The sequence below is a fragment of the Aphelocoma coerulescens genome, chromosome 27, assembly GCF_041296385.1.
Source record: "Aphelocoma coerulescens isolate FSJ_1873_10779 chromosome 27, UR_Acoe_1.0, whole genome shotgun sequence".
Lineage (NCBI taxonomy): Eukaryota > Metazoa > Chordata > Aves > Passeriformes > Corvidae > Aphelocoma > Aphelocoma coerulescens.
The window spans coordinates 435,519-450,367 of NC_091040.1; the positions used below are offsets into that span (position 1 = coordinate 435,519).

At 55.8% G+C, this 14,849-nt stretch overlaps 2 protein-coding genes across 13 annotated transcripts in view; both read right to left on the reverse strand.

The window, feature by feature from the left end:
• Positions 1-2,489: 2,489 nt before the first annotated feature.
• LIMD2 (LIM domain containing 2) lies at positions 2,490-5,671 on the reverse strand. The gene is made up of 4 exons (XM_068996743.1): positions 5,584-5,671; positions 4,271-4,315; positions 3,707-3,846; positions 2,490-3,231 (listed from the first exon to the last, which is right to left on the reverse strand). The coding sequence occupies exons 1-4, from the start codon at positions 5,623-5,625 to the stop codon at positions 3,072-3,074; spliced, it is 387 nt and encodes a 128-aa protein (XP_068852844.1). The 5' UTR covers positions 5,626-5,671; the 3' UTR covers positions 2,490-3,071.
• The window catches only part of STRADA (STE20 related adaptor alpha), a 29,686-nt gene continuing 18,638 nt past the window's right edge, over positions 3,802-14,849 (reverse strand). For all 12 annotated transcript variants that reach the window (XM_068996732.1, XM_068996727.1, XM_068996731.1 and 9 more), the window contains 4 exons: positions 14,457-14,678; positions 5,584-5,719; positions 4,271-4,315; positions 3,802-3,846 (listed from right to left, as the gene is read on the reverse strand). In XM_068996732.1, coding sequence (XP_068852833.1) covers positions 4,314-4,315; positions 5,584-5,719; positions 14,457-14,678 — 360 coding nt within the window. In that variant the 3' untranslated portion in view covers positions 3,802-3,846; positions 4,271-4,313. The remainder of the gene's footprint in view (positions 3,847-4,270; positions 4,316-5,583; positions 5,720-14,456; positions 14,679-14,849) is intronic.

A 14,849-nucleotide genomic window follows, 5' to 3' on the forward strand; every position in this document is an offset into this window, starting at 1 on the left:
ATCTGCTCTCATGTCACTGGTTCTGCAGCTGAGCTCTGCCTGGTGCTATTTCATCCAGAACTGGACATCTGGATGGTATGGATGTATATGGATTTATATGGATTCATACTGATTTTTCTTTTTCCCCAAACAGCTTTTATTACATGACTGTGCTGGCTTGGATTCTTATGATCTGGGAAATGTCCTTCCCTGGGCTGAAGGGCAGGTTGGTGCTGGGAGCCCCGTGCTCGTGTGGAAGCACAAAAGGAAGTTGTGGGGGGTGTGATATGCAGGCTGTTGATCATCAGTCATTTGTTTCTTGGGTGGCAAGAGCAGCTCTGCCCTCAGAGAGGAGGAATTGCAGGTGGCTCTGGGCCGTTTTCCGTGCTCCGCTCCAAGTCAGGGATTGTTCTTGTGCTGCCACTGCCCTCAAGCTCTTGCTGCATCCCCCTGGAACCCCCGTGGAGCTGCTGATGTATTGCTTTCACTGTGCCCCCAACAAGGAGCCAAAATAATTCTTCACAACCAAATGCAAGCTCTGCAGCATCCTCGAGAGGGTTGCAGGCAGAACTGATCTCCCAGCTCCTGCTTCTCTTGCCAGATGCTGCAGGATTCTCTGACACCTTCTGTGCCCGTAGCTCTTGGCTTGTTCAGCTGGAGTAGACTGAGGTCAGACCTCACCAGGGGCTGCAGCTCCTCCCGAGGGGCAGCTCCAATCTCTGCTTTCATGACCAGGGACAGGACCCAGGGAAGGATGGGTGGAGAATGGCCTTTAGATAAAATCTCAAATTTCAGTTTGGAGGAGGGAAGCAAAGATACAACATCATTATTTTTCTGGTTTAATGTTCTCTTTCTAACTGAAAACCCAGCCTTTAAAACCTGGGGGTTTCACACTTCCCTACCCCCAAAATCATCTGGTATTGTTAAAATGCTGCTCATCTCGCTGTGCAGCAGCCTGGGAGCTGAGGGAATCGGGAAGTGAGGCCAGCAAGAGGCCGGAAGCAGAACCGAGGGCTCTGCTTTCATTTTCTGAGCATTCTGAGGAAGGAAGGGGCCAGGGAAGGGGCCCCAAGCCTGCAGCATCACGAGCCCCTTGGCAGGGCTGCTCAGGGGTGGCTTTTTTAGGATGTAAATCTGCCACCTGCATGTTGGTGTGAAGGCGGTTGGCAGCACCTGCGTGGTGGGGACAGTCAAAGCTCTTGGTGAGGCTGAATCCCCCTGGGACCCTTGCCAGGGTCTGTGTGCACAGTCCCTGGTGGTGGCTGTGTCCCCAGGCCATCCCCGCCCAGGAGCCCCTTTAAAAGCCCTTCAGTAAAAAAGAGAAATAACTTGGCCAACATCAGGCTCCTCTGGTCAGCCAGCAGGTGCTGTCCCCAAAATCAGATGTCACTGTGACCGTGAGACATCTCCACTGTGGAGCTGCTGACTGGCTGTGGATGCACACCCTGAGCCCCCGAAGGGCTGTGCTGAGCAGGGGGAGCACCACAGAGACCAGGGTTAATAGCACATCTCTATTTGTGTCATCTCTTCCTCCTCTGGACTACCCATCCCCATCTTTCTCCCTCTTCCATCTTTATCTCCTGTTTCCATGGCTGTGTCTGGGTTCTCCCAGACAGGATGTGCTCAGCAGAGCTGATGGTATCAGTCAGGGATGGAACAGGGGCTCTTTCTGTTGCTATCACGGCCTGTTGCTCTGTGTAGAGGCTCAGAAAAGCTCAGTTCCTGTAGAATTTGAAAGACATGGGGTTCCTGAGCACAGCTGTGCAGAGTGTGTGTGGAGGAAAGAGGTAAGTAATAATTAAAACCAGACTCACCCACTTTCCCTGGTTTTCCTGCATTTGTCTCTCCAGCCTGGCAGGGCTTGCTGGGATCATTAATTTGTATGGACTGTGCTGTCCAAACCAGGGCATTGGATATGGGGGGACCCACGCCAGACCTGTGTGGCACCAGCCAGCCCAGCACTGATGCCCATCCTGCCCCAGCAGAGTCAATGAGGCAGGGACAGGGCACGATGGCCACTGATGTGGAGGGGAGAGAGTGAGACATATCAGAGCAAAGGGGTGGATTTAATCCTGGGGGATCCACAGGCCAGTGAATTCCCTTTGAGGGTGGTCTGGGCTCCATTTGGCAGCTGGTGGAAGGTTCCAGCTGGGCTGTGCAGCTCGCAGGGCAACACTGATGTGGAATTTGAAATCCTGGTTCGGCTCCCAAAAAATTGGGGGCCCCAGAGGGGCTTCTGGTCAGGGGCCTGCACCCTGGTCACCTCTGCCCAGTCCTCATGGCCTGCAGGACCCCTCTGAGCACTCTCCAAAGAGGGCTGGGCTGCCTCTTTCCCTTCCCTCCATCCCCTTCCCTCCCAGCCTCACTCACAACATTACACACAGGTATCCAGGAGTACTTCCTTGATCCTGCATGGACAGAGGCTCTTTCCACAGTACCTGGGCAGTAAGAGACAGAGCTGACCACTGGTCCCACCTCCCCAGGCCCCTGGGAACACAGGACAAGACAGGGAAGGCTCAGAAACCTTGTATTACAAAAATAAAGGAGCGCATGTGTCACACGCGAAGCTGCCGCGAGGCTCCAGCGCAGAACGTACCAGTCGAAGGCAAATATAAAAAAGAGACACTGTTAAACAGTGGCAGGGCAACATCCTTAAGGCTGAACCATCCCAGCTGAACTGAGCTGATGTAAACCAAGGACCCTCTTTTTCCAGAGCCCCAGCAACGCAGGGTTGGTGTGGCGGGAGCTGGGAGCTCTGCTGTGACTCACAAGCTGGTTAAGCCCCCAGCTCATCTCCTTTTCCGTGGTGACAGGCCTGAAATGGATCAACAGCGCTGGGGGTCCCATGGGGGGCAATTGCTTCTGCTCTGATCTCACTGAGGAGAGGGGCCTGCAGAGAGAGGGCTTCAGGTCTGGGGGCTGCGCCCTGGTCACCTCTGCCCTGTCCTTACGGCCTGCAGGACCCCTCTGAGCACCCTCCAAAGAGGGGTGGGCTACCCACCTCCCCCTCCCTCCCCTCCCACAGGTCCTGCTTTACATCAGCTCAGTTAGCACCCGGCTCAGCTGGGCTCCAGGAGGGGGGCTGGCCCCGCTCACGCCGACTTGGTCCCGCTCTCCACCTCCTTGTGCACCCACAGCTCCTTGTGCTGCTTGCGCCCAAAGCCTTCGTCGTAGTTGCCTTTACTCTTGAAGAGCTGCTGGAAGTGGGGCTTGCAGTAGAATTCTCCATGGAGCGCGGCGTAGCTGCCCAGGCTGGGGAGGGAGGGCAGGGTTAGCTGGGCATGGAGACTTCGCTGCAGCCTGGGGGAAGTGTGGGGGGCCTGGGGGCATCGGGACAGCAGAGGAGGGAACATGCAGGAGGGGACCCTTAGGGCCAGCAGCCCCCTCCCACCAGCAGAGGCTGTTGGGGGCTGCTGTAATTAGAGATGGGGAGGTCCCCGGGGAGCTCAGCCTCAGCTCTGTGTCCTCTAGTAGGAGGTGCTCAGCTTCCTGTTCCCCTGGGGCTGCTCCCAGGGGGAAACATCTCTCCTTCCATAGCAGGTGGGATTTAGCTAAGACTTAGGCCCAGGTGTGGAGATAAACCTTTGTGTTGCTGTGATGGGTGGGCTGGGGGCCTCTGGCTACTGGCCAAGTGAGGGGCTGTGGTAGGGGCTGGGTGCTCTGTGTGGGAGGGTCTTGGCAGAGCTGCAGTGACACCTGTCCCACCACAGCCTCCAGCCTGGCTCACCTGAGCTTGGTGTGGCAGTGCTTGCAGCAGAAGCAGGAGTTGTGGAAGACAAATTTGTCGGCCACCAGCCGCTCCATGGGATACACGGTTTTCTGGCAGGCAGTGCACATCTCCTTCACCTGTGCCTTCAGGCTGAAGGACTGGCCAAGGGCAGAGCAAAGGGAGACAGAGAATGAGGAAGGCGTTTGGGACACCCTGGATCCCTCCACTGCCCTCTTCCCTGCCCTCCATTCACTGGAGCACTGGGGAGCAGGAAGCAGCCCCATCTCCCTCCCCCTCCCTGGGCCACTCCACTGATGCTGGGCTGGTTTGGAGCTTGGCCCTTGGGCTTTTGGCCCTTCCACCCTTGCCATGAATCAGAAGGATGAGGCCCTGGCACAGGGTGCCCAGAGAAGCTGTGGCTGCCCCATCCCTGGAAGTGTCCAAGGCCAGGTTCCACGGGGCTTGGAGCATCCTGGGACAGTGGAAAGTGTCCCTGCTCATGGCAGGGGGTGGGACTGGATGAGATTTAAGGTCCCTTCCAACCCAGGCCATTCTGGGATGATGTGGAAAAACCAAAGGTACCTTGGAGCGCTGCACTGTGCTGCCTCCTGAGCTGTTCTTGGCCTCCTAAAAAGGGAAGGAGAAATCCAAATGAGAGCTTGGCACAAGCCCCTGGCAAAAACCTGCTCCTCCCTCACCTGCTCCACATCCTGCACCCTCCCCAGGGCACCTGCACAAGCACCCGCTGCATCCCCGACAGCCACCCCAAAGAGTTTCACCCTCCTTGGCACTGGCAGAAATGCTCCCTCCTTCCCAAAGTTGGGATCCAAGGGGCAATCACACTCCAGCAAGGTGACCAGTCAGGGCTGGCTCATCTTCCTCACTCCTTGTTCCCAAGGCTGGGGCAGCGTGACCCCAGGATGTCACCCCAGGATGTCACCCCAGGACATCACCCCACTGTCCTTGTCCTTCCTCTGGCTGCAGTTTGGCACTGCCTGCCCAGTGCTGCCCCTCTCTGCCCCAGGCTGATCCCCCACCCCCTGCTCCTCTTGCCTTGTCCTTCCCCATCGTTTCTCCTCTGTATTTTTGGAAACAGTTTGCCTAAGAGGCGCACAGGAAACTCTCCCCTTGCCGAGCTGCCTCCTCAGACATTTCCCAGCTGCTCTCACTGACTGAGGTCAGGGACGTGATTTTCCTCACACTCCCATGAGGCTGTAAGCAGGAGCCAAAGTCAACAGGGGGACATGGGCAGTGAGGAGGCTCCAGCCGTGTAAAACCAGTTGCATCCCTTGGCACTGGTAGAACTGCAGGTGCTCTCCTGGGGTTAGGATTTAATATGCTGTTTCCAGGCTCAGCTGACCAGAGCTAAGGAAAATGCTGCCTCTCCGGAGCTGGGATTACGTCCGTTCCCAAGGCTACAGCAATCCAGGGCTGCTCGTCACTTCTCGGCAGCCTCCTGGCCCCGATCAGGCGCACGATCTATTCCATATCTGATATATCTTCCCTCGGGGAAGGGCCATATCCTGTCCCAGCAGGAGATGTTCCTGAGCCTTTATGTTTTTCCATCTCCAATCACTCCAGTTCTAAGCAGCTCGAAAGCTCTCAATTGTGATCACGGAAAGCCATGGAAACACAAACAAACAGACGCAACTCAAGACAGCGCGGGATGAGAGCTCTGCATGGACCAGAGCCTGAGCTGGCGTTCAGTGTGCTCAGCAAACAGCACCTTCTGCTGGAACATTCCTGTCCCCAGTCCCGTTGTTTGAGTAGCAGTGACTGTGCCTTTGATCACCCCAAAATGTCAGGTCGGGAACACAGCTTCTGTACACAACCCTCCCTCCCTGAGAACCAAAACCCAGCTGAAATTCCCATACAAACCACAGGATGCCACGTACATGAGCTGGGGGTGGGCTGGCGGCTCCCGTGGCCTGGAACATGGTTCCTTTCCCTCCTCCGTCTGTTTAATCCTGAGCTTGAAGTCCGTGGGTCGATATTTCTGCAGAGATGTCTAAGACAGACGTCTTGCAACACCTGGAAAGGAAATGTCATCAGGAGTAGGGCTGGTTTCATCACCCAAACCCAGCAGCTCTGCAGGAGCTCAAAGCTTCCTCCGCAGGGTCAGATCAGCCTCTCTGGACTGGGGGCTTCCCAAGGGAGCTGAGAGATTGAGGGACACGAAACTGGACCAATGGACAGGAGGTGCAGGTCTGGAATACTGTGACAGCAGCTGGAGAGTTTGGGGCTCTGAGTACCCGGGAGGTGATGTGATGGTTTCTACTCCAAACCCACGCATGGAAGCACCTGCTGGCACATGGTCACGCCACTGGCAGCAAGGCTGACCCCAAGCCAAGGCAGCAAAATCAGCACCGCACATTTCACTAATGCAGCCACTAAAGGACTGGTGTTGCTGGAGGAAGGACTGTGATTTTAGTCTAATTTTAACCCAGAAAACTCTCACCGATCACAGCTCAGCAGAGCAAGTGATGGGGACTTCGTCTTCTCAAGGAGCCCACGTCTCCCTCAGGCCAAGCCCCGTGAGCTGTGGCCCGGTGTGATGTGCTGAGTGCCCGGGAGGATGAGGCTGACAGGGCTGGGACCAGGACAGAAAAAAAAAACCACCCGCATTGCAAATCACCCCTTTTGGTAAAAAAGAGCTAAAAAGGCACTGACAGCTCCTCCAGGGGTTTTCCCCACCGCACTTTACCTTCAGAACACCCGTGAAAGATGAGCCCTGGTTTGAATACACAGGACAGAGCTGTGGGGTTGAGTGAATGCTGCCAAGGGAGGAGCAGAGCAGCGAAAAGGAGGGTGAAGGGGTGGCTCTGCAATGATGGGGATGAGCTGGGGGCTGGAAAACCAGCATCCCCCTCTGCCTGGGGCTGCTTTCCCGTCCTAGTGAACCCCTTTGGCCTCATATTGTCACCCCAAAAACCTTCCTGCTGCCTGAGGACTGGGGTAGAGGCCCCAGGGCAGAAACGTGTCAGAGTGGAGGGCTTGGGGCAGGGGCATCTCCTCAATGCTCATCTCACAGGGACATTTGCAAACATGTCCTGGGTTTTGGGGGCCTCTTTGGCTGCCAACCCCAGCAGCTGACACCAGGCTTGCGTCGCACCCAGCAAAGCACCCAAAATTCGTGGCTGCTTTCAGAATCGAAAGACCTTTGCCCCAGGCCCTGGGCACCGGTGGGTGAGCCCCTCACAGCCCTGGGGCTGCACAACCCTGGTTGCAAACATTTCACAGCCTCAGCTGAGCCCCAGCCCCCTGCTCTACCAAAATCATTTCCCGTCTCTCTGCGGTTGGGTTGTTATTTCCTGCTCTCCCAGCTCACTTGCAGGCAGCTGCTGCCGAACTCAGAATCTGCTGGGGGCCAGAGCCCAATGCCACAGCCCCTCCCTGCCCCCCATTCCCTGGGACAAGACCGTCTCTTCGTGTCTCCGTGGTCTGTTGGGTCCTACAGCCCAGCACAGACCCTGCAGGGAACACGAGGGACCCAGAAAACTTGGTGTCCCCACCCCACACATGCCTCTAACACAGATACACAACCCTCCCCCTTTTCACCTGCTTCTCACCTTCACCCCAGCCTGTTACAAATGTTTGTCCTCCCCCAGCTTCCCTTCCCTCACAGCTCATCTTCCTCCCCTACTCCAGCCACCTTCTTTCCCTCCGTTTTTCCATCACCCCCCTCTTGTCCTCCCCCATAACCTGGGATAGTGGGAGGTGTCCCGGGCACGAGATGATCTTTAAGGTCCCTTCAACCTAAACCATTCAGAGGTTCTCTGATAAGCACATGATTACTTCCACCTACTATTTGTTTCTTTGCTTCTCATGCCCCCAAACCCCTTTCCCTTCAATTCCAGCCCACTGATCCCACCCCATGGCTGGATGTTTTCCATCCAGCCCCTTCCTCTCCACATCCCTCTGCCCACCATGCACATACCCTCTCACAGCCCCGTGCCCACGCTCTCCCAGCCGCTCTTTTGGGCAAGAGCCCCCTTGGTGCAGCTGCCCTTCAGGCACAGGAGCAGGAGCTGCTGAACCTCCTTCCTGCTGAAGGGCAGGAGGCAAGAGCAGAAATCTCAAAGGGGAAGGGTGTGCTGAGGTGATAAGGGAACCAGAACAAGTGAGAAACTGCAGGAGGGTTTCTTGGAGGCTCTCAGCTGCTGTCATTGCTCTTCCCAGAAGCACAGGTTGGGACTGGAGCCCAGGGCAGCCAACACTCCAAGAGAGGAGGAATGCAGTGACATGGGCAGTGCCTAAGGACACGCTGCCACACTGATGTTACAAAGTCTTCACAACGGCTCGGGCAGCCTCGGGGCTTGCTGGCTTTGAGGGGTGCAGTGGGCACCAGTGACAAAGCCAGAAAGGTGAGGCCATGCCCCACAGTGAGACTGGCACCGTCACTGCTGCATCTGACTGTTCCAAACCTCTGCTCCCTAAAGCCGTTAGCCACTTCCACAGCCTGGGAAGAGCAGGAGTGTGGACCCTCCTGTCCTGGTCGTGCCAGCAGTTTCAGGTGTTTGGCTCAGGACAAGGTGAGAACCCCTTTGCCTTCCAGCCTCTCTTCATCCTGCCCTTCATAGTGACTGAGGGCTCCAAGCAGTTTGAGGGGAGGAAGGCAACGTTGCTCGGTCACAGACCTTTTCCCTACGAGCCTCCCACATCCCCTCTCACTGCCCTGCCTGACCCTGGGGCAGATGGAGGGAGAGAGAACATCTGGGGTGGCTCCTCAAGGCAATTCCCCAATCCCAACCTGCCTCTGAAGGATCATGTTTCCCGCAGCCAGGATGGGTGCAGGGAGCCTTTCCCCCTTCCCCTCTCCACAGGGGCCACCAGGGCTCCCCCAGTGCTGATCCAGCCCGTTCCCAGCAGGCCCCAGCCCGGCGCTGGCCGCGGGGCTCCCTGAGAGCCAGTGGGTTTCCGGCACAGGGAAGCAGGAAAGGAGCGTGACTGGGAGGGCGAGAGGCCCCTCTCTGCCATATGGTTCCCATTAGCAGCCCTGGGAAAGGTTTGTTTACAGCAGGGATCACTGCTCCATTGCAGGAGGTTTTCCCAAAGGCAAAGCACGGCACGGGGGATCTGGGCCCCCTTCCTCCTCCATCCTCAGAGGACATGGAGTGTCCCCAGAACATGGCGAGGCACAAGCAGGGGAGACACCTCAGAGAGGCTGTCAGGCCTTTCCCCCAGGAAATCATGGGCTGAGCTGATGGCTGTGTGGATGGATATCCCCGAGATCCTGTGCAGGATCAGTGAAACCCACACACAGGACAGTGCTGACCCTCCAGCTCCATGGCCATCAATCCCTCTCAGCTGGCCAGTGCAGGGAGGAGGTGAACAGGAGCTAGAAGAGCCTGTCTCCTGAGCCTGGGAATCACCCAGCTCCCAAGGCTCAGTTTCTGCAGCCTTGGGGTCTCACAGTTGACCCACACCATGAAACAAAGTGTGCTGCAAAACCAGCATCAAACAGGCCAGTCCAGAACCAGGCACAGAAGGGCCAGGAAAGGGATGATGGATTGAGCCCAGGGGCCACAGCTCCCACTTTAGGCATGGAATCCCTTCAGGTCTTGGCTCTTGTATGGCTTTGAGCCAACCACTTGACCTCATTGGTACTGGGGACCCAGGGCAGGTCCCTGCTGGCTTGGCACAGTGGGGAGGACTCCAGGGAGGAGCATCCGGACACTTCTGGGGACACTCCTGCCCTGCCCATCAGATTCCTGGGGAGTGGACCTGACCCTGCCTGCACCCCACAGCCGGGAGCCACCTTCCACCACTGCTCCACTAATCCCCTTTCCATCCACGTTCTGCTTCTTGAAAGGCTGCCAGTGGGCAGGAAATCTGCAGCCGAAATGCTGAGGGATGCTGACAAGGAACAGTTGTGGGGAGGAACAGGGCTGCCTTTGTCAGAGCAACAATGGGAGACCCGCAGGAGCGAGGGGGAGCCCGAGGGAAGCCCCTGCCCACCCACTCCCCTCTCCCACCTTCATCCCTGCCTCCCCTGAGGAGGAGGTGCACGGCCCTGGAAGCACCAGGGCCTGGGGGACTGGGCTGGTCCCAGTCCCTGCCCCTTCCTCTCAGTGAGGGGGCCCATGGACCAGAAGGATGGTCCTGGGATTCATCTGCTTTCCAGAAGCAGTAACTGAGGCAGCCCAGTCCTGGGATTGTGGCTGTGTTTAATGGCATCCATTTAAAATCATGATCTGAAGGGGATCTCTGCTCCCTGGAATCTCTTGTCTTACTGGCAGCTCAGATAGAGCACAGAAGCAGAGCAGAAATCCTGCTGGGAGGATGAGAAGAGACTTTTCCAAGCAGAGACAAATTCTCAGTAGCGCCAGAAGAAAATGGCAGGTTGAGAGGTTCAGGCTGGACATTAGACAAAAGCGCTTCACTGGGAGAAACCCTGGAAGCTCTGCAGAACGGCACCAACGAGGTGCAACATAAACCTGGTGCAAACAAGCACAACAGGCAAACAGCAGCTCATGGTCCTTCCCTCCCCTTGCCAGCTCTTCCCTAATCTCTTCCATAGACCATGCTCCACCTGGAAACATCACCTCCTGGTTTCCTGCACAAATGTATATCCATTTACCATGAGACATTAGTTCTTCTCCCAAATATTTGCCTCTCAGTGGGATTCATAAAGAGCAACCACATTCCTGATCAGTCTTTTTCTAGCAGGAGAAGCAGATTCCTTTTAACCTGTTCTCATATGGTGGATTCTCTGTTGCCACAGCCACTGTGGTGGCCCGATGCAAACAGGTGAGTTAGTCTGGCAGTTCCACACCTGGGAGATCTCAGACCTTGGTATTCTGATACAAAACTCCAGCACCCCTGAAAACCTCTGGCCTGATGTGTCCTTACATCCCTCCTTGTGGAAGAATCCAAGTGTCCTCCTTCCATTTTGCTCTCTTTTCCCTGTGCTTTTTCCTGTCTCCACCTAAAATAATAATTTCCTTGGGGCACTGCATTACAAGGCTCCGTTGTTTCTGAAGTCATTTATCAAATCCAAGGAAGACACTGAGCCAACGTGACGTGATCTGTGTTAAAACCACCCAGCATTTTATTCTGCTTCCCAACACCAAGACTTTGATTACTCTTCCAGAGCCTGTTCTAGAAACCAACCTTTCCTGGTACTCCAGGTAATGGACCTGTAATTGCCTGTAATTTCCTTCTTCCTCTAACACAACCTGTCAGTGTTACCTTGGCTGATTTCCTCTTGTGGAATATTACCTGTTACTCACCAGACTTTGGACTGGCATTTCCTGTGGTGGAGTCCCCACCCCTGGAGGGGTTTAAAAGTCGTGGGGATGTGGCACTTGGGGAGGTGGTTTAGTGGTGGCCTTGGCAGTGCTGGGGGAATGGTTTGATGCTATGATCTTAGAGGACTTTTCCAACCTGAAGGATTATCTGATTCCATGGGATGAGCCCATCTCTTGAGCCCTGACAGACCCCACAAAAAGCTTTTGCTGTTTTACCACCTGTAGATGCAGATGTAGCAGGAGTAGGAGCGAGTACAGTTCCAGGCACTCCAAAACACAGCACAACCTCTTTCCATGGTCCCTGCCTCCACACAAGCCCTACAAAAGCCGCTGTTTGCTGTCGAAATGCAGACTGTGTAAGCAAAAAACACCACCAAAATCATATTGGTAGTTAAATCTCTCCAAAGATCAGTCTTTTTGAGCTGCCCTGGTTATTTTCAGCCTTCACTTCTATCCTCCCTTTTAGGATCCAAGGTACCATAGAGCCCAGCACAGGATCTGGTTCTCTGAAATCCACAAGATTCCAGTGGAGCAATGTGTGCTGGGAAAAGCAATCCCTTGGAGGGGCCCATCAGAGGATGCTGAGGTACCTTGTCACTGAAAACCCCAAGCTGGCCATATGGAGAGGGTTATGGGCACACCACAGGAGTGGGAAATATGTCTAAAGTGTGCTTAACACTGATACTGCAATAATCCCTTTGTCCAGATTTAATGTTTTCCATCCCAGGGCTTTTGCTAAAAGTGAGGTAAGCACTGCACCATCCCCAGATGGCAGATAAAAATGACTTAACTGGGAAGAGAAAAGCAGACACGTCTTGGGGGCACATGGCAGCTGCCTGGCAAGGCCCTGCAAGAGCTGAGGGTGGGAGAAAAGGAAAACTCCATCACCCTCCAAGACCAGGGAGGTAGTTGAAGACTCACAGGAGTCAGCCACTGAAGGAAACCTGGAGAGGAATTCCCTTTCCTAATGAAAAGTCTCATGGGATTTTTGCTGACCAGAAAGGGTCAGGAACCTGATTTTGAGCTGTATAAGAATGAAGATGCATCCAGCCACTTTGCAAAGCCCAGGAGGCTGGTTCTGACAGACCCTCACCTTGGAACTGGGAATTCACTTCTAGCAGGGCTCCCATTTAAAAAGGACATTAACACTGGGGCTGTTTCAGACTAAGCTTGGTCGACTGCCCTGCAATTATTTTGTAATCTACATTAATAATGCTGCAGATGTGCTACTCCTGGCCTTAAACACACAACAGCTCAGCTGAGGCACCAGATGTCTTCCCTGTGAGAGCCCTCACACGACATCTTTGGTGGACAAAGCCCAATTTTCAGGGCTGGATTGTCAGGCTTTTTTCAAAACTGATACCCACAACATGAAAAAAATCAGCAGAAAATTGATCATAAATATGATCTACAAGGTATCTTAGCTTGTTTGAAGTGATCCAAGGGGATTAGACAGATCAGGCTGGCTCAAAACACAGTAGTTGCAGCACTAGACTGGGACTCAGGAGACCTGGGCTTGATTGCTAAGTCTGCTGCTAATTTTGGGTGGCAGTGGGTAAATAATTTCATTTTTTCTGTTCCCTTTTCTCCCCCTCCCCTCGTTGAAAACAGAGCTGCCCTCCTTTGTGAAGCCCTGGGAGATCCCTGGCTGGTAAGGGTTATGTCAGAGCTCAGGGCATTTGTGTTGTTATTAAATCTCACAGTCATGCAACAGCCTCCCCAGGGAAGTGATGAAAGACCTATCGCTGGAAAGGTTTAAATCCAGGCTGGATGAGGCGGTAGGAGACACACCATCGGGAATTGGCAGGCATTAACGAAGGGGGATAAGGGAGTCGGGATCTAACAGGTTTTTCTTCCATCTCTGCTCTTTCTGATCAGCTTAATAAAATGGATCTGTCCAGCCCCCCTCCGGCATGTACTGCAGCACACAACAAAGAGAGAATCACAGCCCAAACGGGGAGCGTAAGCCCCGAAATACGCTCCCAAATACGCCCCCCCCGGGGCAGATTCAGCCAGCAGAGGCCTCCTCGCCCCGCCGGGTACCAGCCCCTGGCCGGGGCTCACACGGGCACGGGGTGCTCGCCCCCGTTCCCCAGCCGGCTCCGGGGCCCCGGCAGCGCCTCCCTGCCCCGCCTGCCCCCGGCCCACAAGAGCCTCCCTTCTCCCTTCCGACCCCCCCAAATCTGCCTCCCGCGACCACCTCGGCCGAGCCTCCTCCCAAAGCCGAGAAGTTCCCGGTGCGTGCGGAGGGCTCCGCTCCGGGGGCTGGGGATGAGCCCCCGTCTGCGGGGCGGCTCCTGCCCAGCGGTGCCGCTTCCCGGGGCTCTCCCTTTGCATCCCTCCCTCCTCTCCATTCCATTCCATTCTCCCGGGCCGCCTGCCTCTCTCCCTCCCCGCCGGCCGCTCTGGCTGCCCCCCGGCTCTCCCACCCCTGCGGGTCGGAGACCCCCGGGAGGGACGAAGCCCCCGCTGCCCACACTGCGGGACCGTCATTGTCTGCACGCGCCTCCCGCCGCCCCTTGTCCCCGAGCCGCGGCTCACCGCCGAGCAGGAGGGTCCGCAGGGCAGGTCCGTGCCCGGTGCCGGGGCTCTGGGTGCCCGGTGCCGGGGCTCTGGGTGCCCGTGTCCCGCCGCAGAGGCCACGGCCGCGCACCGGAGCCGCTTCCTGCGCTCCCAGCGCCGGCTCCGAGCCCTTTTATCGCGGGGCCGCAGCAGCGATTGGCTCTCGGCGTCGAACCGGCTTCCAGCCGCTCGCTCCTTTGTGTGAAGCCAACCTCTAACCCCAAACCTTCCCCGCTCCCCTCGATTCCCAGCTCCCTCTCTCTCCCTGACCGCCCGCAGCCTCCCCGATCCGACACCGCCGACCCCGGGAGCGGCTCTTCCGCTTTCTGGCAGAGGGTGCAATTATCCCCCGGCGTAATTAGCTTTTCCAGCCTCTCTCCCATGAACTGCGTGTGCAGATTGGCTTCGCTCCAGGCTTTGGACACGGCCTTGGGCTCTCTCCGCGTGGCACTCGCCCACCCTGGTAAGGTATCCTGTAGCATCCCAAAGAATTCATCCCTCCAGGGTCTGCAAAAGCCAAATTTCCCACACGTGCACCCCAACTCACTGTTTGCAGAGGAAGGATCTTACCAGGCAGCAGCAGGAAAGGAGGATTCCAGTGCTCCCCACTCCTCACCCCCCAGAGGGACAAAACTGAGCTGTGATGGTTTCAGAAATCCAGGGTTTATTCCAGGGAGAGCTGATGAGCCGAGCATGGGAATGGGGCTCTGTAAGGTGGGTGGTGGATCTGCCAGGGCCAGGTCCCATGGGCCAAGCAAAAGCACTGCCTGGACTACAAAGGCAGCTTCCCCTGGTGTTTGGAGGGCTGGGATTTCCTCAGAACAGGGCAAAACATCAGAAACAAATATAGATATTAATAGTTAAAACCTGGAGGTGGCTTCACACCAGCCAAGAAAGCAGGAATGGCCATGAGCCAGGAGAGACACAGCAGGAACTTGTAGCTCTGAGAACTTTACCTTAAGGCCCCAAAGCCCTCCAATGGGTGATAAATGGAGGAAAATATCCAATGGAGTGATGAGAATGCCTTTGAAAGTGATGATGCAGGAACAAATATTCTTGTTTGGCTCCCGAACACAGCGTGGTGCCGCTGGAAAGAGCCAAACACTGGCTGGAGGTGGCCCAAAGCCTGAGCCCAGCGGCAGAGACAGGTGCTCTGTGTGCAGTTCGTCTGTAATTCCCTGTGCAAAAAACACAATTAAGGAATTTATGGGAGTGCTTACTGGACAAGGAGACAGCAGTGATGTGATTTACCCCCTCTGTCACTCTGCATTGCCCAAACAGCATCTGTGCTGAAGAGGCTCGCTGCCACCAAGCTCAAGTAAACGAGGAATTCCACTTGTGATCCAGAG